This window comes from Ptychodera flava, chromosome 10 (assembly GCF_041260155.1).
Source record: "Ptychodera flava strain L36383 chromosome 10, AS_Pfla_20210202, whole genome shotgun sequence".
In the NCBI taxonomy this organism is placed as follows: Eukaryota; Metazoa; Hemichordata; class Enteropneusta; family Ptychoderidae; genus Ptychodera; species Ptychodera flava.
Window position 1 is genome coordinate 28,913,324 of NC_091937.1, and position 27,572 is coordinate 28,940,895.

A 27,572-nucleotide genomic window follows, 5' to 3' on the forward strand; every position below is an offset into this window, starting at 1 on the left:
CTTTCTTTTTCTTTTCTTGGTCACATGTTAGCCATGTCGCTTTTGTGTAGTAACAGCCATTGTATCTGGCATCCACTTCCCCTCAATAATGAGAATGTACTTATTTGGTCATATATGTTCCAAATTAATATGTCAATATGTTCTTTGAAATGTTTCAATTTAAACATTGTGAGTGCAAAGCTTCGTTCGATTTCCCTATCGGGTGACGCGCGACACACAGACACACACACCACTCGACGCTGGTAAGTTTCAGCACACATTTTGTCGTCTGCTGAAATTATCCTTCTTTTGTCCTTTCATACACTTTCACCGCTTGACCATAAGTCGGATAAACTAAGGGGACAATTATTTATTCTGTTGTAACTGACTTTTTTGTAGAATTATTAAGTCAATCCGCTTTTGCACTAAAACGTGAGCATCTATCTGTATTCCAGAGGAAGAAAGTAATTTTCCTGCTAAAAGTATGAATATGTTTTACATTAAATATAGTAAACTTCAATCGTCTATATTAAGGGTGGATGGCCTTTTCACTATATTCATCGACGCACAATATTCAATAGACAAACAGTCAAATAAGTTGTAAACACTCGGTGAATGCGACATATTCTTTGTGCACTGTCCTACTATTATTTTTTTTATTAAGTTCATACCATTTCTTTTGAGCCATGTACATTTCATAACGACATTAACAGGGATGATGCTTCACAAAATGTCTGTAATTGTGATTTTATTTTTTGCTTGGAAAGTTTTACACTCTAAGGATTGCGGTCCCTATATCGCTTTGTGTTCGGATGTCCAAGTTATGTTTGCATATCAATGACAGATACCCGAGCTGAAAAATCAGTAGTTATCGTTTATGACGAAATTATTTGATGAGATCAAGTTTTGACGAGTGTGTGGTAATAATAACAAAATGGATCTGTCTGAGTTTCAGACAGCTTCAAGTAGTTTGTTCAGCAAGATGTGATAAATTTTAATCCGTAAGGCTATATACTTTAGGTCTTTGCATTCGCGGTTAAGATTATTTTGCGCGCCTTTGAAATCAATCAAGTACACCGGCTTTATCGCATAGTTTACACGTTTAACTCCAAGAACCTGGCTTTTGCTTGTCGTCAAAATCTTATGTGAGTGATTCCGTTTACGGGGCAAGTTATTGGACATTAAAGAATCAACTGAATTCGATAAGAGCCATTGGTAAAACAAAATGTAACTTGCCAGCTGATACCAAAGTAGTTTGGGTAATTTTTCCAATTGGACCATCAAGTTTTACGAGTTGACGCAAACTTTGTGACTTCGCACGAAAGAAAGCATTGTTGCTATCGCCAAGATATATTATTAATAAGTCGTATAACATTTTTAAAGATTAGCATCGTACCTACTTTGTTTACAAAAGTTCGTAAGACGTACATTTACCGGACTAGTCGACAACCATTCCCAGAAATACACTGACACTCTTGTTCGAAATTGTCTTGGTGACAAACTTCTATCGTAACTTGAAGTTGAGAAAAATTTCAGATTCAGGAGATGACTAATTTACTAAAGGTCCTTCGGCAGAGTTGTGGTCGGATAGAAGAATACCTGATTTGAAAGAATGTGCAATCCAAAAATGGCCTGGCTACCGTAAAATTGCAACGCAATATCGTTTAACGAAAATTTACGAACACACGAAGATTATGATATGGGAGCCCCTTTCAGTGTTTTCTGTACTTTCCACTTCCCGATTCTTAAACAGACTTTTCAACTTTGAACTTAATCGAGGGTATGATCACATCATCGAAATTAAAACGACTTAACCTAGTAATTCTACATTCAACAGATGTATACACAGCAAGATTTTTGACAACCTGGGATATCATATATGGCCTTGCGATAAAATCCCATTTTGTAAACTGACGCCTGTTTTGTGCATGTTTCTGACTAAACTTCGAACAACTACGGCAACAGCTGTTGTCTGAGTTCGGCTCGAACATGACTTAACTTAATATGGAATGGGAAAAGGACGTTTTAGATCGAGTTTTGCACGATGTATATGCTATCATCACAGCTGTATCGCTGAACAGACAAAGTTTCCTTTGTGACTACGTAACTTTTTTTCAATTCAAATTATATACAAATCTTTTTAACGCTGGGATCAAAAACTTTAATTTGGTAACTTTGACCAAAAAGTCAGCATACAACTTTATAAAAGATAAAATAAACAGAAATGTAGGTGAACATTTTGTAAGGAAACCGTGACGGATATGAAGTTTAAGAGAACTTTTGGCTAACTAATATCCATATGTAATAATGACGAATATGTGAAACGATTGTTTTCCTGGTGTTTTCGAGATTTCATGGTGTTTCGACAGCGATGGAGGCAGAAGTTCATAATGATGACGACGACGACGACGACGACGACGACGACGATGATGATGATGATGATGATGATGATGATGAAATTACCGATCATGAAGACAATATCGAGTAACAATTAGGCATCGACGGGGATGACGTTGTTACAGTGGTAATGTGTCTACTGACAGACGGCCATCAGATCTATGAACATCAGCGATCACTTAGTTTTCGACATTTGCTATGTGCCTGCATGTCCTTGTTTTATTCTAAATCCATCATCCAACAGGCGAACGCCCAATTACGGGATGAGGTACCCATATCCCACTGCCCAATGGAGCACTGAGGAGTAAAGTGGCTTGTTCAGGGGCACAACAACACCGTGCTATAGAGTCCCGAACTCACCGTCCTCCGACATTGGACTTGCCGGGTTTCGAACCACTGCCCGACGGTGCCATTTTTTCTTCTTCCATGTCGCTGTATCGATAGCAACATACCCTTTGCGTCGCGAACCAGTACAAGATTAGCCTTCTCACGATACCTGTGATGTATACAACATGTTCCTACTTTAACACAAGGCTAAACATTATTCCAAATGAGAGGAAGAACTGTGAAAATATCTGTCAGTTTACGAATTAATCAAATAGCCGTGCCCATAGCCGGGCTTATAACTGTATGAGGGTTGGGCTCGCTAAATTAAACTTTGTGAAACATACCTACGGAAATCTATTAATTAAAACCTCCAAGTTATGAATGCGTAGTGAACTCAGAGAATAGCACCTCGCCAAATAATGGAAAATCCACGAATGCGTCGCGAGGACGTGTGCGCGGGAGTTTTGTGCTCGGGGTAACCGGCGACCGTGGTCATTTTGATGGACGAACGCAAATAAAGTTGTGTCGTTGGTTAGTTCCGAAGGTTCATTCGAACCCGGCAAATAGCGTGAGAAACGCAGTAATTACATGTCTGTAATACTATTAAAGGGCTGTTACGGCAGCTGTGACTTTTTTCATGTTTTACGATTTTTGTTCTGCTCAACGAGTACATTTTCTTTTCTCCCCCTCCCCCGACAGATTCTTTACGGTAAAAATGATTGCAAACGCGACGCTTTGTGTGCAAAAGGCGTTAATGATTTCTACTCCCAGCTAAGATTTGGTTGGTGACGGTAACATTGGATGTTGCCTACACCAAGGCAATGTAGACAAATCAACACAAAGAATTTCAACTTAAATAAGGAAAAGAAAAACTTCCATCTTAAGGTAGTATGCGCCTCAAAAGTACAAGACTTAAACCGTTTCTCAAACTTTCCGAAATGAAACTTTCAACCATTCTCTTACCAAATCAAGAGTATAAATCAGGGGTCATCCCGTGTAAAGTTTGGAACCAGAGACAACAAATTTCCTAACATTTACCGATATTTGACATTCGAAATGGAAGACATCCCCGTGCTAGCTCGAAGGGGAAAAATAAAATTTTTGATTTGCGAAAATGCTAGGCGGTTAGAATTTTGAGGCCCAACAAGTGGTAGATAAGAAAGAATATTGTGTCCCCGAGGCGTATTCTAGAGAAAAACTCTTTAAACAGACACCCAATACTAAGCTAACTCAAAAGTCCTCGATGATCATACAACCTCTTGCAAGGTGGACCAAGCGTCTTAAACTTTTGTTGTTTCAAGTTCGGAGCCATATGAATCAGACTTTAAATATGTACCCGATTTTGTATAATAATGAAATTATCAAGTTGGTATTAAAAAAATCAAAGTTCTTTGAGCTTAATATTCAGTGTACTTTTTCGGTGTTTCGTTTCGGTTAAAAAATGAAGTTACTCAAAAATCACGAAATATCTAGTCAACTTGTTAATGTAGCCATGCCCAATATTAATTTTGACTAACAAATTTTCAACCAGACTAAAATTTGCTCGTTTATATTCTCATTGCATATTGTTCAAAGTGCATTGAGTTGGCAGGCCCGATACTAGTATTTCAAAATACATTAAGGGGGAGGAAAAATAAGAGTACGGAACAAAAACTGTGAAAATATTATCAAAATGATATACTATTGTTCTTTTTGAGTAAAAAAATCAAGTACAAATACTCTAGACTACAATTTAGGAGTGTAAGACATCTATAATACTATAGCAGGGTCTCTTGGTGTCCGGATAAAGGTATAGTTGAAAAAAATATTTTACTATCAGGACACTTGTGTCGAGCGGAATAGATGAGGGTCTATCGAAACATCTCGTAAAATATATTGAAAATGCAACCTGACTCTCACGAAAGGGGATACGTGTACTTTTACCGTTTTTCCCCCTGTCGTACGCAAAAGCCCCCCTCCACGCCGGAGGCCAGTCCATGCGTGTTTCCGCGGCATTTGGTTGGGCAACAATACAGATGAATGGCCAGCATTTGCGTGAGATTCTATCCAGATTTTTATGTGTCTTCTCGTCATATGCTGCGGTTATGTCGGCGACAAGGCCGTCGTTTGGCCTTCGAGCGCTCCCCAGTGAATGATGAAGCGATCGCTTCGCTACGTGCCCTATAACTTCGAGCAATGACAAATTGGGTGAAAGAAATTGCCTTTTGTCCTTTAAATTATGATGATATTATATTAACAAACATATGTATAAGATTTCCTGGATTTTAAGACATACTTGTAAATTGAAAGGGGCCTTGGCAAAGACTCGTTTAATTGTCTTACAAAGTGCAATGAACCAGTAACCTTATTGCGCCTAAAGTTTTCCACCCTATGTTACTGCTATAGAGCTATCCCGCTCTTGTGAGGGAGACATTTGCACCGTTCCGAAAAAAAGTCGCTGTACTTGATGAGGCATAAATTTTTACACAGTCGTTATATAGTTAAACCCTTCTTGCCCGATATTTATTCACATTTCAAGGATTGTTGGAGAATGAGCTGATCCGAGCTAACAGATATTCGATACTGAGACGAGTAGAACACAGTAAAAGAAGTTCATGCTTAGTCTGGTCGTAAAATTGGACTAGACGGAGCTGTAAAACTTTTCTTTCTCCCCAGACGCAGTTTCGCAACTCAAACTAGCGAGACACGCCTTTACGGCCGCTCTCTCATGTGTATGTAGCGCGCCGGAGTCATGAAATGATCGGGCTAACATTTTATGATCATGCCCTTTTGTATTTTTGTTTTTATCGAACTTGTTTTGCCGACATGGGCTCGTGTGATCGCTATTATCCCGTCTGCGATCAGGACAAGGACATGGTAACTCGTTAAATCTTATTACAATTGTAGAGCACAGAACCTGGGACATGAACTCAAATTCCAGACGTGGTGGTGCGCCCATGTACCAGGTGTAAAAATTGGCAATGCGCTGTACTAAAAGTCAGTTTTAGCTTTCACTTCAGATGCTATAGTGTTTATGTGTCTTCCAGATCGTTGCGTCAATACCGGAACTCGGTAATCTCTGCATCACTAAGAGTTTACAAACTAGGTACAAAATTTGAAATTATCTGCATGAGTTACTAAAAACCAGGAGACTGTTAGAAATAAACGTTATCTTTGCTCTGCTTTGCGAACATGCTTTACATTTTGCATAAAGTCTATTCTAAGCTTGATCAATGCATAAAAATAAATGTACGTTGTTCGTTCATTGTCTAAATACATGTTTGCTGAAAGAAATTGATTCTACCAATTTTTGCACTGCTTTCATTCTCTCCTAATTGTTATGTTATTTTGTCCAGTTATGGCATATTGATTAAACTGAAACGTCTAAAAATAGTTGCTGCTTGCTACATTGAAATCGTTTGACAAAGTTGCACGACGCCACTGAACAGAAGCACGTGAACAAAAAGTATAACAGACAGACATTGTCTGTCTGTCTGCATATATGAGTTTGTTTGTCTGTATTTATGTCTGTCTGTCTGACAGTCTGTCTGCTGTCTGTCTGTCTGTCTGTCTTTTTGTCTGTCTGTCTATATGTATGTATGTATGTATGTATGTATGTATGTATGTTTGTATGTATGTATATGTGCGTAATACATCATACAATATATATATATTATATAATATATATATATATATATATATATATATATATATATATATATATATATATATATATACGAGCAGGACGTAGATTGATGTCTTCATCGGACTGGCAGAGTGCTCAATAGTTGAACTAGAGCTATAGGTAGATGAATGTTTTAACCTAATAATCCAACTCTGGACTTTCATCTATATATATATATATATATATATATATATATATATATATATATATATATAATATATATATATATATATATATATATATATATATATCGTCTTAATGTTTTAGCTATATGTAAATTCAAGAGAAAGGGACTTTTATTTTGTAAGGTGTATTTGCTCAGTAGCTCATCTTTATCTTACGGAGGTACATTCTAAATGTACGTCCAGTAATAGCACCGGAGTCGATACTTACCGTGCATAGTCCCCAACGACCATAACGATCCATGCACAGCCGTTTTCTTGCACAACCATCAATCCTATATTTGAAATCAATTAGAATCTAATTCATGCCAGTGTCAGTGTTTTGTCGAGGGAAAAATGAGAAAGATATTTGAGAGATTTCACAAAAAATCGATACCAGGCGGGAGACACCGTTGAAAATATAAGTGAGAATGCGACAGGCACAGTAGCGGCTATGTGTATACTGTCAAAGCGAACAACAAAGGGGAACTGCTCGCTTAATGAACGACGAGTACAATATCATTTTGCATGTCAAATGTGTTTTTGATATACTGACAACTATTGGTGCAATTACGAATCTTGAATAGAACTAATTGAAATTTCTTCGATAAGATGACCTCTGACCCTTGGATACTTTCATTTCGCTTTCATCGCGACTGTGTGATTTATATCTTGAAAGAGACGTGCGCTGTGACAGTCCTGCCGTTTTTGCGCTCCATCTTGTATACCTTGTGCTCGAGGTCTGATTGTATAGCGCCGCTGTCGGCCGATGTCGGTTACTGAAGTTTACTGCGCATGTCGCTGGACGGCGCTCTCCAATGAGAACAGTTTTGAAATTACAACTACGTTGTTGACGTCATGGTCATTTACTTGTAGTGCATAATGCCAAATTATAGTGCATAAAACCAAATTTCCCTTTATCGCAAGAGGCACTGGTTATTTATAAAAAATAAGTTTCATCGTAAACGTATAGTATTATAAGCCTGTGCTTACTTGACCTTAAGCATTCTTTTCCCTTTTCCTTCATAAAGTTCAAAATTTATTGATTCTTTTGTTGGTCCAAAAAGAGTAACCAGTTTGCAGTTTGGAATAGGTGCTAAACAATAACAAACAAATCCAGAGTAATAAAAGAGGCCATGAAAATTAGAGCTGGAGTTTCGCAATGGCAAAAAATTTTAAAGGATAATTGTTATCAGTAGAAACTACTCGTATTTTGCGAATCATTAAGTTCATATGGCGTAAGGACTAGTTTCCAATGATTTTCGAAGTCGAGAGTGCAATTTTGTAATTTTCAAGCGAGTGCCTGGGGAAATCAAAGAAACTTTTGCTTTTCGCAGACTATCTTATTCATTTTCTCTGTCTTTTCCAACCAAATAAGGGTTGTTTTAGGGTGCTCTGTGTCCATGGTTTTGTGTATTACTGGCCATTCATCGGCCTTCATGCCTTTCTATATAGGAGTTCCCCTATATCTACATACACCCATTGCTCATCCTTGATGTACTCACAAGGTTAACATAGTCCATGACAAAAAAGTAACCGACCCAATGGAAAACAAACATATTATTATATACAATGAAATCACGCAAGTGTTAACTGTAAGAAGTCTATACCAGTTCTGGTGGCACAGTTTTATAATCATTGCATATAGTTGAAATATTCTCAGAGGCAAACTGGGTAATATACTTGAATACGTGATTCTGATAAATATAAATTAGGATCAGGTCTTAGATGTAGCCAATATGACAAACGTGGACAAGACCTCTTGCCATGGATTTTAGTTCACCCGATGTCGCCGTGATAATCTCTCTACGAAAGGCAAGAACTAATCGGGTCCTGCCGTTGCAACATTGATCTCCTTGAATAGACCTTTATGAGTGAATGGTTATCTTTCAAGCTTGCCAAGGCTTTGTCAGAAATATTGTTTTATCGATCCGCCCAGAGCTGCGCATTCCTCACGGTCCATACGCATAAAGCTAACAGGCTTTGTTGTGTGCTGATTCTCATCCACAAGTGGGCTGTCAGTCTGAACTTATTGAACTTCGGTGACGTCACGAAAGGTTGTTTGTAAGCCTGACATCATCTTTGCCATGGCAACGTAGCGTTGGACAGGTGAGCTGTTTGATACCATTGGCGGTGAACATACGTAAAAAGACTGTTAATGAGTGGTGAAAGATTAAAGAATTAGCCATGAAGGCACAGTAGGCATCCCAGTAAGTTTCTACATGCCAAGCTATTATGATAACTTATTATTCTCACAAGATCACCAAGACACGTTTTCAGGTTTGGTTATGTCAGACTTGATTACTTTACATATTCTGACAGGACAAAAATGTTATCACCCGTACTTCGATCACTGAAACTTCTACAGCACTGTATTTGTTACTTACCTTGGGGAAATGGGTTTAATTGCACAAAAATCTGCGTCTGTTTAATTCGCTCATCGCCGTCTCTTTGACGGTGGACACGGGGCAGCTGTTTAAGGTCACGCCGTGGAGAATATGTGCACAAAAACTTGCAGCCGTTTTCTGATGAAAGGAACAACCAAACGGTCACAGTTTAACGAACAAAGTGGACAAAACGAATCAATTTCGATAAAACTAAAGGAAGGACGCATTGTGTGGAGTCATCTCGCTGCATTACAGCTTCTATGGCGACCACAGTCAACACGTTGATACATTTCTCAAGGAGCGGACGAGGATGACAGGTTTGACAGGGCCAATTCTCTGAGTCTAAATACTGGCCTTAGAGAGTCATAGCATCAAAAGCCCTCCAGGGATCTTTTCACACAGCTGCTGCTGTCTGTCAAGACGTATATTAGAGCTTTATTCAAAGACAACAAAAATATTGAACCACAAGCAGTCTGAACATAATTCCACGTCTCTCTAAAGTGAGGCGTATAAAAAAGGTTACATCCAATAAAAGTTACTGGTAATTTTTTATCATTTCGCCATTCGCGAAATAACGCTTGGACCAGGGTATGATGAGAGGTATAACATTTAATGAAACTCTTTATTGAACATTCGAAACTGACAGAATCAAATTGAGCATCTCCGTATGATTAGACAATCCTCACTAATTTTATGCCACTTTATCCTGACCATTATTCGTTTCTTCGTGGTGCAGAATAAACGTTACGAATTCAAAACTTCACAAGTTATCAGAATATTTGGCCCTCACAATGTCTTCTTCGATAAAGCCCTCCGGATCCAAGTCCCGACTTTAAAATTCTATTTTCTCTATTGTGTTATAATCTCACATATGTTTACAGTAACTACACACACATACCCTGACATCAGTCTATCGACTCATTTTATAATTTCTTACCTATTGGTATTTCTTACTTTCGAAACCTCCCTCCTTCCTATATCCATTTATCTGTTTCTTTCTGACCTAAGCCCACAGCCATCTTTCTCTCCACTTCATTTGCTGTACTTATGTATCTACCTAAACATCAACAATACCACCCACCCATCTCTCTCTCTCTCTCTCTCTCTCTCTCTCTCTCTCTCTCTCTCTCTCTCTCTCTCTCTCTCTATCTATCTCTCTCTCTCTCTATCTATCCTCGTTCTGCCATTCCTAGTGCAATGACCACTTTCATTCTAGAGTTTCTTGGATCTGTACCAAACATTTACAGTTGATGTAAAGTCCAAAACACTGGGCTTCTTTAAAGTACCTAATCATCATGTTAATGCCAGAGATTTAGCCCCATTAATACCCCATTGTCTCTAATGGCCTCCAGGTACTCCACAGGTAAGTCCCCGCCAAGAATTAGATACAGTTGTAAGAATCTAATTAGTGATTGCATGTTTCGCGGAGGGGTGCTCAGCTCCGAGGGATTATTTTCTGTGTTCTTGAATGGATTACAAAATTACTATATTGCAATATCAACTATAAAATAAAGTTGTGGATAATTCGTAGTTTTTAAGACAACGGACATATGTGATATATCAAACTCGAGAAAGAATTCAAGTGTCTCTTTTTGAACAAGAAGTTGCCATGTGTTTAAAGGACACTGTGTACGTGGTTAGTGTTGATGATATTGTTTCCATTTTACTACATTTTCTTTTCCTTTTCGTGGATTTTGGCGTGCTGTCTGCACACGATGTGGTTTGTAACTTGATTTCCGCTCCTCGTCACGGTCCGTCAGGGAAAGTTTAGCGGCGGACGTCGGTGGCGTTCAATGAGCCCCGTGACAAGTCCCCCATTGTTCGAAAATGACAGCCCACAAAATAGCCCTTGTTTTGACTTTCTTTGATTTCGTTTCAGGCCCATAACCCTCTCCGAGGCGTTAGTCGTTAGTGAGGCAAAGGCATGCCCCTTAGCTTTTATTGTCCCAACCAGCAAAAAAAATCAAATCCCTGCAGATAAACAGTCACAGTCAGGGAAAGACGACGTTCTGTCCCCCGCGCATTCTACAGTAGACTCACCGCTGTACATTCCGCCTGGTGGCTTCATTTTGCCTTTCATACCCTTGTACGCAGAGCTATCAGTTTTAGACTCACCTAACAAAGGGTCCTAATAGAGTGTGGTATTGGCTCCCTTTGTTTCAAACCGTTATTTGAATGTCAATAGACACCCAGCCTAATCAGTGAGAAATTATTGGTCTTTATTCCACCAGGTTGTTTCGCCTAAGTTTTTGCTTCATTTTTTCCTCGCCAGAGAAGGTTAAATGCCTTAAGAAAGTGTGTTTTCTTGTTTTTCTTGGTTTTTTTTTTCATAACAGTATAAACGGAGCAGTATAACATAGCCACTGTAGGTCACCGAACGTAAACATGCCTGGAAGATTTTTAGGGTTCTAAAATAGCCGACTATTCATTTTTTTCCCGTCAACTCCAACGTCACGAAGCAGAATAAAATTATGATGATGCAATAGCTCCTGCACATTGAAAAGTTTGTGTTCCTCGGTTATTTTGCACCCTCCCCCTTCCCCCTCTATGTTTAATAGCCCCTCATAGGCTAGTTAGCATTTCAGGGGCGTGTCCGCTGGTCAGATTAAAGCAAGGCGGCTGGTTTTACTCTGTTTGCCGTTTTCAATGACTCGGCCGGATTAACATAACGACTGTACCAATGTCTTTTTGACAGGTGAGGTTCAAAGATGGTCGAATGACGAGCGTCAGTGGACCGGACGACGGCTCCATGAGATGGACGCGTTTCATTAGCCCGGCGCGAGACCAACACGAACAGAATCTCGAGGCACTCCGCAGGGACGACGGCCGGGTCTTCTTTCGTACTGTGAGGGGCATCCTCAAGGGAGAGGAACTGCTAGTCTGGTATAGTGAAGATTTCGCCGATACTATGGGCATTCCCTGCCTGACCAAAGACAACATACAAGGTAGGGTGATGGTTAGATCTAGTCTTAAATCAGATCAATGGAAACGTATACAGACGGTCTGTAAAAAACAGGATCTCTTCCCCGGGCTCCCCTGCAGCCTGTTAAATACGGCCATCTATTCTTGCTCTGTGAAAGTCAGGCAATGATAAGGGCTAACTGGTGTTTAATTTCTCCACAAATTCAATGGACACGGAGAATGGTAATAATGACAGTTGGAATGTAACGGGACCCGGCAGAAACAATGCGACACAGTGTTACATCTGTTGGCTGACGAGCACTAACGAAGAGACGGGGCTCATTATAAGGCTTAGTCTTCTCATGGGATTTCACAATGACCCGTATCCCTCGCAAAGCATGGTTTATATATAGGGAAGATTATTATAAGGCAATATCCCGTATAATTTGTGGGCAGTTACAGTTAAAACAACATTACCGCTGATATCTCATTAAGCCAATTAAAAGAGATTTGCCCAGAGTGTGTTGAAACAGCTTTACGTGTCCACTCGCAGAAATGATTTCTAAGTGGACATGTGTTTGAAAGATAGGAAACGGAAAGCGAATGACAAGCAATTCGACAAGAACACGCGCATCAGGAAGAAGAACCTCGGTGTGGGTGGGTTTGAGTTTTTTTTAGACTTATACGATCGCAGATGCCTGCGACGAGAGTGAGTGTGATTGCCTGCTTTCAATACGCGAATGGTGATCCCTGCGTCTTTTTGGCGGCAATCTTTATACTGTTTGTTATGTCGACAACGCACAATGGCAAAGCAGCAAGCAGCGTCATTTAGATAACAGGAGATCATCTGTATAATAGAACTTGACCGAGAGATAGACTGCGTTTTGGCTGTCCAAGCCGGTGTGCTTTGCGACACACTCAGTGTCGCAGCAGCATATCTGAGTGGTGTACGTGAAATTCGCACTGTTATGAAATTGACAGGCGGAAACTTGTTCACGATAAAATGGTATAATGTGCTAAGTTTGTTCTGATCATCGATGTAATCTCGGAAGAGAACAATATTGCACGAGGAAGGCTTTTATACGCTAAAGTATGTAACTGTATCTGGGGAAATTAAGCCTATATCTCATAGTTACTTCGCGTCAGTTGTACACTTTGCTGTGTTAACGTTGATAAAGAAAACGCTGTCTCAGTATTATGTACAAGCAAATTTACAACAGGGATGATAATGATGATGATGACGACGACGATTGCGATGATGATGATGATGATGATGATGATGATGATGATGATGATTGTGAGGAGGAGGAGGAGGGGAGGAGGAGGAGAGTAGGGGAGGGGTGGAAGATAACAGTTTTATGATGTCGTTGATGCCAAAATACAAAAATACTATCACGAAAAACCAAAGTAACAGAAATGAAGTTTTCAGATGAGCGTTATCAAATGGAAATCGATCATTATCAAAAGTTAATAAAACGACGTGTTTGAAGAACGCCGATCCTGATCTGTGTCTGCGTTTTTCAGTTTCGTTTTCTGTACATGTTTCCGACATAAGGTTCTGTCAAAACTCCAAAGTACCCACTTGGACATCAACAGTCATTTTCTTAGCTAGTCTTCTGAGACAGTTGGCGCACGCGCAACACTTCGGCACCAAGAAAAACAAATTAACCGGCGGATATAAAACTTGTATATTTCAGTCAATTTGAGATGTCATCCTCACAAACCGTGTAAGTTGTGAACACGTGTTTTAGAGAGTAGGCGCCTCTTTGTGTCTCTCGTTTGGCTGGGTGCTTGGCGTGTGACTGCCCCGAGGTCCATGCGGACCAAACGCCAGCTACATTGACCGGCCCGTGCAAGTAGTGCCGACACGTTTTGCGGTTCCCACAATGTTCTAATATAGTCCGCTCCTTTACCGGTAATCCCCGCCGCCGTACTCATCCCGATGGAAGCGGAGAATGGAGTCTGGCAGTCTTTGACACATTATACAGCGACTGTAAACGGAACTGAACTGTTTTCCAGCGAAACTGACGGTGATATTTCTAAACTCTGAAGTCGTGACAGGCAAGCACGCGCAGTCGATCGTTCAACGATGTCAATCGTGATTTCAAAACCCCTTTCCGCGTGATTTCAAATCTTCTTTGTCACAAAACAAGCACTTTCTCATTGCTGTATCTTATCAATGTATCAATTAGATTTAAATGACACTGCTATCGGAAAAGTATGTGAGAATAAATATGACAGTAGGAGAACTCAGAGAACAATGGGAAAAGTACACCACTATGCAAGAGCAAACAGGATGGGATAAATTGTGGAAACATTATTCAATAGACAAAATTGAGTTAATGTTATCAGATTTGGAAAGGAAATGATAGGCATCCCGTAATGCAAAGTATTCAGAAATAATCGCAGGGAGCACAATTCTTGGGTTTGTTCAAGCGATAGCTGAAAAGACATCCCCTGATCTGAAATGTTTCACTCTCTACGCAGAATATCGCCTAGTGAAGTTCTTCATTGGCAACGCTGCTATGGAAAAATATGAACAACATCAGGATCCCGATATGGAGAAATCCCTATCGTTGAAATACGCTCCTTTAACTTCAGTTTAATATTGTAAGTTTACAAATCAACGACCGATTATCTCAAATCACACGATGGCTAGCTGCGAATGTCACCAACAGGCGATTTGGATGAAGCAGCCTCAACATGCCATTCTGGGTGTATAATATTTTAAGGGTACTATTTCAAAGATCAGACCTCATTTGTGTCATGTCTTCACCCTCCAAAAAAATCGACTAGAGATGTGTTCGAACGGTTACCACGCAAGTCTTGCAACTTGAGTGACAAGTTGAGCGGCGTACCCGTCACTGCACTGACTGACACTCGGTGAAAGCACAGCACACAACTTGACAGAAGGGGCTTTTTCACGCACAGTGCTCTGCGTCACTTAGCACTTTATTAGAGTGTAGGCTGGATATTAGAAGAAAACACACTGGTTTAGTTTATTAAGGGCACACAAAAAGGTCCATATTATATCATGGTGGAGGGGGCCGAACGAGTCTTGATAGAGCATGAGGGTGTCCTTTGTCCCTCTTTCAACAATAACAGAATGGGTCTTCTATGAGGCGTCGATCTCCACACGTGCAGTCAGTCAGAGAGATAGAGAGAGAGAAATAGCTTGATTCCAAGGCGGACAACGCTAAGCATTAGACAGACAAGACCGTCAACGCCGATGGGTGAATCCGTTGCAGTTGAGAGCCTGAGTAAAGCAGTACAAATGGGCCAAAAGATTAAAACAAGATTTCAGAAGCTTGATAATTCTTTTGTTCTTGTTTTCCACTGGAATGAAATACAGGCCTCCAGTGGACATAAGATATTGATAAAGTTGTTCGCTCCAACAAAGGTTTAGATAGATTCTGGAGTCAATAGGAAACCGCAAGCCGTTCTAGCAAGCAGCCTTGACATTAATTTGAGATCAGGCGGTCTTTCAACAAAATCATATAGTTTGAAGAAAGAACTTCAAAAGCTCTTACTTTGATTTCAAACACAGGCTTGCTTTATCAGTCGAGCAGAATTTTAGAAATAAAGTAAGTCGGTGATAATGTTTCTACCGTCGACAAGAAACTACGTTCGTGATATTTTTGCTCTAATATGGATCAACATTATTGATCCAAATCAACATCACAAGTATACTGGTACGGTTTGGTTTTTATTTTGTTCAAAGTCAAATTGACTTTAAAAACCTGGTATGTAAAGCAGGGAGTGTCTTGGTTCCCCTCTACAGTGCTGCTACAGATAGCTGCTCCTCCAACTGTATACCGGGACACCAGTGGAACCATGTGGTCAACTCTGGTGTGAGTGGGAGATCTTCAGTTTGAATCCGTTTTTGGTACGCGAAGTTCCCGGATGCTGGTACGCGCTGGCCCACCAGTCGATGCAGCAGGTACATAGCCAGGCGTTCTCAGATCGCATAAAACAAACACGTGCGGGAAACTGAGAAAATTAATTAATAATTGACACGGGGGCATTGAGAGCCTTGTTTTAATCCCTTGAAAAATCTTAAACATTTAGTTCTCAATCGTCGTGCATTTATTATGCATGTGTGTACTTTCCATATGTCAGAATTGTCAAAGGCCTGGTCTAAAAATCATTAGTAGTACGGTCCGCAATGTTATTCTTATTGGGAGCTTGTGTTTGCGGTAGTATGAGATAGATTATAGAGAACGGGGAGCTGTCAGTATTCCCGAAGAATTCCCATACACCGCATTGTTTGTTGCTTCCATTATAAACAACTGTTGCCACAAAATCGATTCGCAATTCGCGGTGTGAGGTTTTTCTCTTGGTGAGCACACAAACCCTGTTTTGTCTGTCGCAGTCTTCAGATCGATTTACTCTGTCAGGCTCCGGAACTCGGAAGTAGACACACACAACACGTCGAATGGACCTGCATTGAGTGTTTGCTATCGGTTAGCGGCAGGGTTCAAATTGTTACTCGAGTTAGCATCTAGGCGCGATGTTTTGCTTCGGTGGTTCCTCTGAAGTCCTCATTGACTTGCGACGAAACAGAGTTGATTATCCGCGCGAGAGTGTAGAGACAATGGGAGCCAACTCCACTGACAAAAGTCTCCCTTTGACAGAGATGAGTCGACAGGAACTCCGGAGAGATTACTGCAAAATGTGGTCTCCAAAACGTGGTTCACGACCAGTCTTCAATGGTATTGACAGAATTAATGAAAGGGAACTGAAACTTTGACAAACAAGCCAAGACACGGTGTGGAGAAAGGGAAGAGACAAAGGGTCAGACAAACAAAACTAGAGAAAAGTAATATACTAAGAAAATGTAAAAGAAAGCCCGTATTTGACAGTTTATATAAGGTTTTGTTCACGTATGTATGTATGTATGTATGTATGTATGTATGTATGTATGTATGTATGTATGTATGTATGTATGTATGTATGTATGTATGTATGTATGTATGTATGTATGTATGCGTGCCTGTTTATCTTTCGATCTATCCACATTTATATCAGTTTGTGTGTTTTATTCGTTTTATTTATGTGTGTGCCATGTGTGTTCATATTTCCCACCTAAAACGACCACTTTGTTTCCTCATTACGACTCAGTCTGGGTAATACAGGAACTTAATTCTTTTTCCTGACTATATATACGTATACGTTATGGAGTTCTTCTAAATATTTGTAGTGCTAAAGGAACAGATGTTTCATCCTGAGAAATCGAAAAACTGTGCATGTGGAAATAAAGAAAACTTTCTTAAATTATTCATGTCACCAACTTTGCTTATTTTATGATTGTGTAAGGTAATTTGAGGTTCTCTTCAGTTGTGCAAATGTACTGTGAGATCCTAAGAAGACGTCAGCCGTTGGCTAGTCAGTGTTTGAAAAAAATAACCACGAATATTTAAGTACAATAAACTTCACGGTGATCAGCTGACTTCGGAACCAACGGTTGAGTTTTCAGTCACGATCAGTAATAGCTCATCGATCGAAAGATATAAAATAGGGCCGTGTCAATTTATGAAAAATCGTATCAGAGCTCCTCAGTGACTTGATTCTATCAAAACCGAGTAGGTTTTCGATCAACAAATGAAAACTGCACACTTTAAAACTACAAACTGAACAACAACAAGATTCGATGGGAAAAATATCTGTTAACGCGTGTTGATGCACCAGATACGTTTAATTTATGAACAAAAGAGATCCAATTGTGTATTTTGATTGTTTTCACGAGTAATTGAGATTTTTATGGCTTGCCGTGATGTGTCCGTAGCGGTCAATTGCACTCGGTAATTCCCTCTTGAACGAGCGTCTTTTATCATGTTATGTAAAAAACGCTGTCTACTTCCGATTTGAGCTAATTTAACCTTGATCAAAGAGTGACCCGCCGAAGTTTACAGTCCATCTCGTGCATTTCTTTGTGTTTACAGGACCAAAAAATTGCATTTAAGCACGGTGGATGCCAACCGGGCAGTTATGTAAGCAATTACAACAATCGTTCAATGAATGGAATATTGTGAGGCAGTCCTTGAAGGGAATTCTGTATTCCCACCAGAGGCATGGCACTTCAAACCGAAGATCAAATCATAGAAAGATGGTCAAATTTGAGACTTTCAGTTTCGCTTCCAGTATTGGCAGTTTTCATTGGTGAAAGCAAGATAAACAACGCAACTTCCTAAATAACAATTTATCTGCTTTATGATTTTCTAATTCATGTCTATAGAAGCTCATTTCTTAATTGTTAATAGACAAGAATGCCATCCCACAGTGCAACACCAGGTTGCTTTCCATATAAAGTTTCTTACAAAAAAATCAGCAAGACTTAAGAAGATAAGCTATATGTAATATGTAATATGTAATATGTATGTATGTATGTATGTATGTATGTATGTATGTATGTATGTATGTATGTATGTATGTATGTATGTATGTATGTATGTATGTATGTATGTATGTATGTATGTATGTATGTATGTATGTGTGTGTGTGTGTGTGTGTGTGTGTGTATGTATGTATGTATGTATGTATGTATGTATGTATGTATGTATGTATGTATGTATGTATGTATGTATGTATGTATGTATGTATGTATGTATGCATTTATGTATCTATGTGTCTATGTATCTATGTATCTATGTGTCTATGTATCTATGTATCTATGTGTCTATGTATGTATCTATATATCTATGCATGCATGTATGTGTATGCATGTATGTAATTCATCCAATAATATAACGGAATTATCAGCGGAAGAGAGGCAGTTAATCAGACGATGTAGTTTGTAATTAAACATGGCATTGTTTGAGTTGTTAGTTTCTAATATAGGAAAAGAAAGACAGTCCACGTGCATGGGGTTGGCTGATTTGTTCTATGGGTCTTTGTGCCTTGTTTGCATGGGTTTCTCCATTCTTTCTGATGGCTAATTAATAGGTCTCATGAACCCTATCGATTTGTCACTGGAATCATTCACCAGCAATATATAGACGACTGATGCGTTTTAAATAGGATTAAAGCAGTTTCCCCCTTGAGTGGGCGATTTTGGAGTTTTTATCGAAGCTTGTTTTCTCGAGAGAATGGCACCCACTTTCTAGTTTCGTTAACACTGCGGCGAAATCGGGCCTTGTGTTCAAATTTCATTCAGTTTACCGACGTTAGAGAACAAATCACTGTCAGGGATCAAAGTGAAGCAAGAAGAATCTTGAAAGTCCTTTGGCGCATGTTTGGTGAAAGGGCCGTCCGAAATATATTGAGGAAGGTTACTGCAAGACACATAGATAAAGGCAAGGTGAGGGGCAAAATTAAGGTGTACAAGTGAAACGTGATTTTGACAAACCTATACTTTTGGTTTTTGTCTGTGACTAGGAAAAATGCTAGAAACTCTGGCTCTGACGAAACGTAATGTTGTGACGTAAGCAGTGATTCAATCTAACTAAGTAACTGTTGAAACAGATACGGAGTGAAAGAAAAGTAAAAATAGCGTTCTCAGTTAACAGTAGCCAATTCCTCTCTCCCATTGCATTCGCATCAATCTACACCAAGCTATCGGTCGGACAGTACAGTTTACTGCGTTGGCAGACAATTCATTTATGAATTTCCCACACTGGCTATATAATAATGCCTTGCAATCTCACGTTCGGGCGGCTCTCTCCGTCATAAACTCTGTAACTTTTCAATTGTCTTATTAGCTTGCCATATTATTTTTATTATCTGAACTTTACAATTCTAATGAGCTTTAATTGTAGAGCGCGTTTAGATCATTCTTGATGTAATCCGTTATTTACAGATTACGGTTATAGCAATCAATAGTACACTGACGTGTCCTATGTGTGAATTCAGTGTAGTTATTTTTTTTTTAATTTGTTCCACACAGCGAATCGTTTCAGCGGTGCAGACGCTCACGTTGTCAACTTTCGAAATATTTAACCTTTTAAGTGCTGTAATTTTCCCACCAAAATTTTAGTGCAACATTTTACCAATTTTTTTGAATTTTTCTGTAATTTTTTCGATAATTTTAGAGCAAATGGACATCACATTTAATAAGTTAAAGTTTTCAATCAACATTTTGGCTAAAATCTGACAAAATTTGACTGGGATATATTTTGTAGAGGTAACAAATACTGACTTTGGCGCCCAAAAGGTTAACGATGTTCGGACAATCGCGGGAGTGGCTTCCATGGGAAAAAAAGGTCTAATGAAGTATGAAGTATATACTGCTCTTAGAAATTCTTGGCATTCTACGATAATGTCACCACATTGCGATTTAAGTGCCCCAAATCTATTGAAAATACCGGAGAAAAGATATTACTGTTTCTTAGAGGCGTTCACATACCAACACTTAATGGGATCGGGAAAACACCACAGAACATCGGTTTCGTGTATGTCTTCATCATTTTTTACTCATTCTCGCTATGGTGTTTGATCAAAATTCGTACCTTTTATCAATTGTTTTTCTTGGAAAAGGCTGAGCCCGAATTTTAGTTTCTTGTGCCATGGGAGATCGGCGTTCCTTCACGGGTTCTCGTGCCAGTTGATTTGTACAAATTTAATGCGTGCGTGTGAGACTCTCGGCCAAGTGATGCAAGTTGATCTAAGACAACAAATAAGTCAAACAAGTAAAAATGTCAGCGGCAGGCTTAACGTTCCCCTCGAAGTATTATATTTGTCTGAAAAGTGCTCATGTACTTGAGAATAAGCGTTACATTTCGATCAATATGGGGTGTTCCAGTGGTGTATTTTACCTGTTGGGTCGTACGAGTCCAATACGTGACATGCTTGTGCAAAAACAGCCTAACTCAAAACGGTTTTGCATGGGTTTTTTTTCCTAACATGCCCAGCATGTAGTTTTCTCACTGTCCCCGTAACAGCAATGTCAAGTCAACATATTGGTAAGATGATATCACCGTCATTGGTTATTCATGTATTTCATAAAAGTAGAACGGTTCTTTTATTTCAGAAATGTGGATTTACCGGCCAGATTAAACGGTTTCTGCCCAGCTTGCTTGTTTATTTTTTTTAATCAAGACTTGAAATGATCGATATATCCAACGATTAAAGTTCAATGATAAGAATGGCTAGCAAAAGTCTAAGGTGCTCGAATTTTTAATAATTAAAAATGACAAACAAGAGTGTAGGAGCAAAGCACGGTGACAGCCATTGTATAACGACGGGACATGCGTATAAAAGCAAAAATGCGCAATTGTTGTCCACTGCTTCGGTGGTTTTGTACTGTCTCCCCTGTGCCTCATCGAACAGGTTCGGCTGACGAGTTATGCAAAACATGGTCGAAGTGTGTATCCATCGCTCGGGGAGCGCGACGTTTCTCTGTGGGAATGGCAGAAAATATCCTTTCTCGGATGGCTGGGCATTTCATGGCGTGGGTAAAGTTGTGCTGAGGTGAATGGAACGGGGGGTTTGTGGGGGAGGGGCATTGTGGTTGCTTGGTCGAACCAAATAGCATGAATAACACACTTGAGGAAATTGATACTTTATTAATTCGGAACCCACAAGTGGAACATTACACGCCAGACTTGGAATTCTCGGCGCATGTGTGAGTGGTTATCGAGGTTGTCAAAGTAGAGGAATCGGGCTTCATAATTGGCGGAGAGCAAAAAAGGTATTGTTTACCTAGGGACGAGTTTGTCGTAGTAGAGAGACCGAACCACCGCGAATGGTCCACAAATCTCCGTGTATATTTATTAAAGGTAGATTTCCCAGAGATTGGAACAAAGAGCACTATCCGGGCAGCGTTTGGTTGCATAGTAACTGCATGCCATCTATCTAGCCAGCCGAACGCCTTACACTTCGCGTTAGGTTGGGCCGCTGACAAGAAACGGTGGGAAAATTTCCACGAACATGGAGAAGTGAGACTCGCTGGCATTCTCATCAAAAGATGACACGGTGCGCCATCTATTCACCATAAATTGTCAATATGCTGAAGTTGAGTTTGCGCACGCTTCACGGAAGAGTGGGAAAAAAATTTGGCAGCAAACAAAGCCGGCCCGATTTCATGGGGGGTTTCTCACTAGTTCTCTTAAAAATCGATGCTCTCCCATAGCGAGTAACCATTTCGACTTTGAGAAGACAAGGGGAGAGACTGGGACGGTGGATGAGGCACTCAGCCAGCGATGCTAAACCAGTGAGTAACAGAAAAAAATCCTGTTGTTTTCTCCCCAACAAAACATGCAAAGATGTAAACTTTGTAGTTCCCACAAGGGAAAAAATGCGCTATTGGTTGAAAAAGGATTAAGATAACCCCCTTGTTCCCAACTTCTTTCATTTGAACTTGGAGACACGCAGGTTTGCCAAAACACAAATGTTTGATGCCTCGAGGTACGGAGGAGAGGGTTTAGGGTTTGTTTCGTTCATATTTCTCCCATCAACTATCTACCCTCTATCACAGCTCACTTCTTCTCTTCTTATTATACAATGGTTCAAAAGGGTAGTACGTTAGGGTTATTAGAATGATGAGCATTTTTGTCGGGCATCGACCGTGCCGAAATGTGAAAGCCGAGATCGTAAGACAATGACTTCAGAACAGAAAAAAAAAGAGTTTAGTCATCGACAGGTGCCACGAGCAGCTGATGGTGTCTTCTCTTTCCCCGTTAATTAATTACTTTGTTTTGGAAAAGTTGAGGTTGGAATATGAACAAAACCGATTACGTCAGTGCATGCGTCGTATTTCCTCCTTAGCCGACGAGATTTGCGTCTGCTGTAGGTCCACTTTGCCCGAAAATCGGTGTCGTAACCACGGACGCAATTCCCAAATCGACCATAAACCTTGGAGAAGACAGACGGTGTATGGGTTTTAAGAAGGAATTCCCTCACTCGAGTTTTTTTACCTCTTCTATAACATGGCGCTGCAAAACAATTTCGGGTTGCGCGCAAGTGGAGTGAGACGTAACCGTTTCTTTAGAAACGAGACAGAGAGCTGGTTCCCCTTTGAACCGGACAATGACGTACATTTCTTTCAGCGGCGTGTGAATGACTATAAATGATTGGATAAAAACGATTGAAACATACAAAAAAGTATCCATTAAAAGAGCACAATGTTTAACACCGTGTCGTTCAAATCAAGCCACGGTTTGTTGTCAGCGGGCCCTCTCCCTCCGATTGGTTGTTAGAAGAAGACGATTTTGTGAAGAGTATGAGGAACAGAAGCGATCCCCGCCAACTTTTTTGATTACTTTGGTGAAATGAAAAGGTATACAGCTTCTCTGTGTCGATCCAGCGGTTTAATCGTCTGCTGTGCTGTGTGTAACCCGAAAAAATCTGTCATTATCCTCTTAGCCATTCATGTGTAAATATCAGCGAACAATCTCGCGTTGGACGATCCTACCTTGTCATGACTTTGATTCGAGTATGATTAAACCGTGTTTGCGTAAAAGGGAACACAGAAATTCAATTTGCGCTACCTCAATCCCACAACGGGAGATTATGGGCCGCGGCGGTTTATACCCGATGAGAGCCCGGCTGACCACTTTTCACTGGCACGGGATTTCGTTCGATTACCGCCACTCGAAAGTGAGGGTATTCGGTCCTCAATTGCCTTTATTGCGGTAATCGCATTTGAAACCAAGGGGAACAATAACGCAAAAATTGGCATTACGAAGTAAATACTTTTGAAAGACAACGGAAGCATCTGAAATCCGCTCGCCACAATTAACAGATCAAGCTAGATGCGTAATAAAGTGGCGGTTCGGATGAAATCACTCCATCTTGAGGTTAAAAGATCTTTTCAACGTTGCTATCTCGCCATTCTCTGCCAATATTTCAAGTGTATCTGAGATTGGAAGGCTGGTGGTTTGGCTTTTCTTGTTGGTAAACAGGTGTCCACAGACTCCCCTTGAACGTTTCTTGCAAAACAACGCATTGGAGTAGAATTCCTATGTTTCATGCACTGACTTGCACCATCGTCTTGGGAAACACTTGATACATTTGATTGTGGTTTGAGACCGGTATTGACACAGCAAGTTTTCTCCACGGCATTGTCAAGTTACTGAGCATTTTTCACCAATTTTGCTACCCATAATGCTATTTGTGTTCATTTTATTTCAATTCTAGCCGTTAAGCGTACGCCCTGGCGCGTATAATACACCTTTTCCATTCTCCTAAACTTGGGAGATTTTCTAAAATGATGGTGAATATCAGACACACTGCGCTGCGCAGAAGTTGCACATTTCTAAAGGAAAATTAGACGAACATATAAAGTGAATCAAGACACAGAAGCTCCAGATAACTGGCTTATTTAGTATCCGAAGACGTTGCTTCTGTTAGCTCCCTTAATTTTGTAAGCTGATTTCGCGCTACTGTGATGGATTAGAATGGCAAATGAGAAAATTATAATTAAAATCAATATACTGAGCATATGTAAAAAACCACTCGTATTTAACATTTTGTACAAGGTTTTGTTCACGTGTATGTATGTATGTATGTATGTATGTATGTATGTATGTATGTATGTATGTATGTATGTATGTATGTATGTATGTATGTATGTATGTATGTATGTATGTATGTATGTATGTATGTATGTATGTATGTATGTATGTATGTATGTATGTATGTATGTAGGTAGGTAGGTAGGTAGGTAGGTAGGTAGGTAGGTAGGTAGGTAGGTAGGTAGGTAGGTAGGTAGGTAGGTAGGTAGGTAGGTAGGTAGGTAGGTAGGTAGGTACGTAGGTAGGTAGGTAGGTAGGTATCTATGTATCTGTGTAAGTGTGTATCTATGTATCTATGTATTTATATGTGGTAGATAGACAATGGACAGAAATAGATAGATAGATAGATAGATAGATAGATAGATAGATAGATAGATAGATAGATAGATAGATAGATAGATAGACTATTTATGCAAATAAGACACGTAATCCGTGAAATACCAACAATTTTGAAAGGTATACAGAGAGTTCACAAAACAGTCAATTTATGATTAAAGCCCAGCCTGGTTTTGTTCAACACAGTTTTTTTAAAATTGACGACGGTCTCTGACTGAGCGGCATTTGTTTTCAATCACATAAAAAATTTCAATTTCACTTCACTGACTGATTACAAACAGTGGTAGATCTTTTCACTTGAATTTAACCCTCCATAGCTTACAACGTAATGCAATCTTTGATCATAACTGATTTCTATGGATGGATACCAAAATTGTTCGGGGAAACTCTTTTGAGAGAGAGAGAGAGAGAGAGAGAGAGAGAGAGAGAGAGAGAGAGAGAGAGAGAGAGAGAGAGAGAGAGAGAGAGGAGAGAGAGAGAGAGAGAGAGAGAGAAATCGTGACGAGGGTGGCAGAGACAGTCTAGGCGCATATTGATTTGAGAGTGAGAATGAGAGTCATGCAGACAGACAGACAGACAGAGAGACATGCAGAAAAGGAGAGAGTCAGAGAGACAGAGAGAGTCTTGGTTTTGTATGATACACGAACATCTACAGAAGCGGTTTGGGAGCAAGCAGATAAGCAGGACAGACTGACAAAAATAGACATATCGACAGATTGATAGAGGAAAAGTAAGGAAGGCGACAAGGAAGCGACAAGGAAAATTATCATCGTTATCGCTTGGTCTGTGGTTTTCCTTCGGCTGCAGTTTATAGTTTAGGTTTTTGGCGGAAAGGGAAGAAATTAGAGGGAATAAATCTGGTAAGTTTCAAGTGTCTTACAATGCGTGTACCAAGCAGAAAATGCTACTTTTGTGTTGGGTCAATCTCTGTGGTTTATTGGATACCCCGAGGGCCATAGTCTGATCACATCATCAGAGTTGAAACCGAGCAGACATGGGTGTTATTGTTCCTCTATCCAAGTCTAGAACGGTCCGGTGCTCTAAATTTAACGTTGTTAATCTTCCATAGTCTTGAAGCAAAGTTGTCTCAACACGATTCCCTGATACGGGTGGGAGGGGGGCATTGTACAAAAGAATCTTCGGGTGCACTATCTGTGTTGCATCACATACGGCAAATGGCTTCGGGCTGCAGAAATCCAACTTAATAAAGTCTTCGATCCCTGAATATCCTTCGAGAGTCTCATTTTCCGCACCAGTTGCTTCACTTCGCCGGCTGTTACAAATGGAAAATTGCCTCCGCGGACAAGAGAATAGCCTTTTTTTCATAGCCCTGATGGTGTTTTGAAGGTACAAAAGTGGCGGCACAATGCGGGACCAGGGCCAATTCCCTTTAGATAACCAATCTGTTTGTGCAAAGGTAACATTTTACATTATAGCTTTATTGGGCGAGTCAACGGCTGGTGATGTGTTTGCTTTACAAGTCTTTCTTTTTTATTTCGTGGAGGACGTCAGTGTTAGTTTGTGCGTGCATGTTTGCCTGGCGCATCGTGTCTCGTTAAATGGTCACTTTCCCATCGTGCGTCGCTGTCGACTTCAACTCCGAGTGACTGTTGGGACTAGCTGAATCCCATCGGTAAAACAAGTCGGTTGGACGTAATCCACGACGAGCCGCATTTCCAGTATAATTCCAGAAACTGAAACCAGCATCTGTGTCGATACCTGGTCATCGTCCCTACATGCGTAATGACTACACTAGCTAAACGTATAAAGTGATTGGGCGAATAAGTGCACATAAGCACTGGACTCGGATGTGCTACCCTCTGGGCCAGAATTCTATAAAGAATGAGGGCTCCCACAAAACGAGTGGTCCTCTATCTCACTACACCTGGTAGCTTCACACAGTCGTAATCGCTATCGTGTGAGTGCTTAAAGAGCTCTTTTCGCCTTAAGGGGAAAAAAGAGAGATCTTTTGGTAATCGGTAACCCGTTGATGAAATTATCGTGGAAATTCAAACACAATGAGGTATTAAACGTTTAAGTGGATTTGGTAATTAACAAGTCCGATCGTATACTGTCAGATTGACGCACAGATTGAGCCTGGCTGGTTTGCGACCGAGGCCATGCTCTCGAACTGAATACAGGTACGGTAGAAATGGACGAATGTTAAACACCGTTGCGCGCGTTGTTAAGAAATCTGCAAAACATGAGACAGAACATGGAAGTTATTCAACGTGCGTGCCTCTAGATAAGAGTGAAACCAAATGTGAATTTCGACAGGCGCATTTGAGTCTTTTTGTAAACTTTCACAGAATGTATGAACAACAGTATAATATCATAATAATTTACGGTGACCTTGTTCCATACATACTTCATTATTCTCTTACTTTTGTTTTGTCAGTGGTACCAACATCCCTTCCCAACCCCGTTGGCTTTTTGTGAAAGTCGAAAATTTAACAGCTAACAAACACGGGGAAAATCATCCACTTTGTCAATTCAAATTTTGAGAAATTGAAGGAAATTGCTAACATTGTGAGTTTAATTTTCCAGGTGCGTATTTAACAACCAAATTGAACGTTATGGCCTCATTATGGCTAATGTGACGTGTCGTAGAGTACGCTATATTGAATATAGGAAAGTGAAATTCAACTTTATGAACTTATGACTCAGCTCATACATGTAAGGATCACCTAATCTTTAACCCTTTCACCGCAATGGATTCATCCAACCCATTGTTATGAATGGTGATTGTGGACCTCAATACACGGAATTGGGGGTGAACAGGTTAAAACACTGCTGAATCGAATAATTTATGACGTGATCATTAATGGTGCGTACTCGTTCGTTACTTTATTATCTCATAGTGACGCCTTGATCAGCCGTTGTTGTTATGACCACGTCATTTCTGATCAAAACTGCGTATAGCAGTCGCTGGCAGCGAGGCAAGATACTTGGAAGTTTTGGCTCGCTGCAT

At 40.1% G+C, this 27,572-nt stretch overlaps 1 protein-coding gene across 1 annotated transcript in view; it reads left to right on the forward strand.

Annotated features, from left to right (window-relative positions):
- LOC139142424 (PR domain zinc finger protein 13-like) overlaps positions 1–27,572 on the forward strand; it is a 33,108-nt gene that overhangs the window by 1,936 nt on the left and 3,600 nt on the right. The window contains exon 2 of the mRNA XM_070712352.1: positions 11,611–11,860. Within this exon, the coding sequence (XP_070568453.1) occupies positions 11,611–11,860 (250 nt within the window). The remainder of the gene's footprint in view (positions 1–11,610; positions 11,861–27,572) is intronic.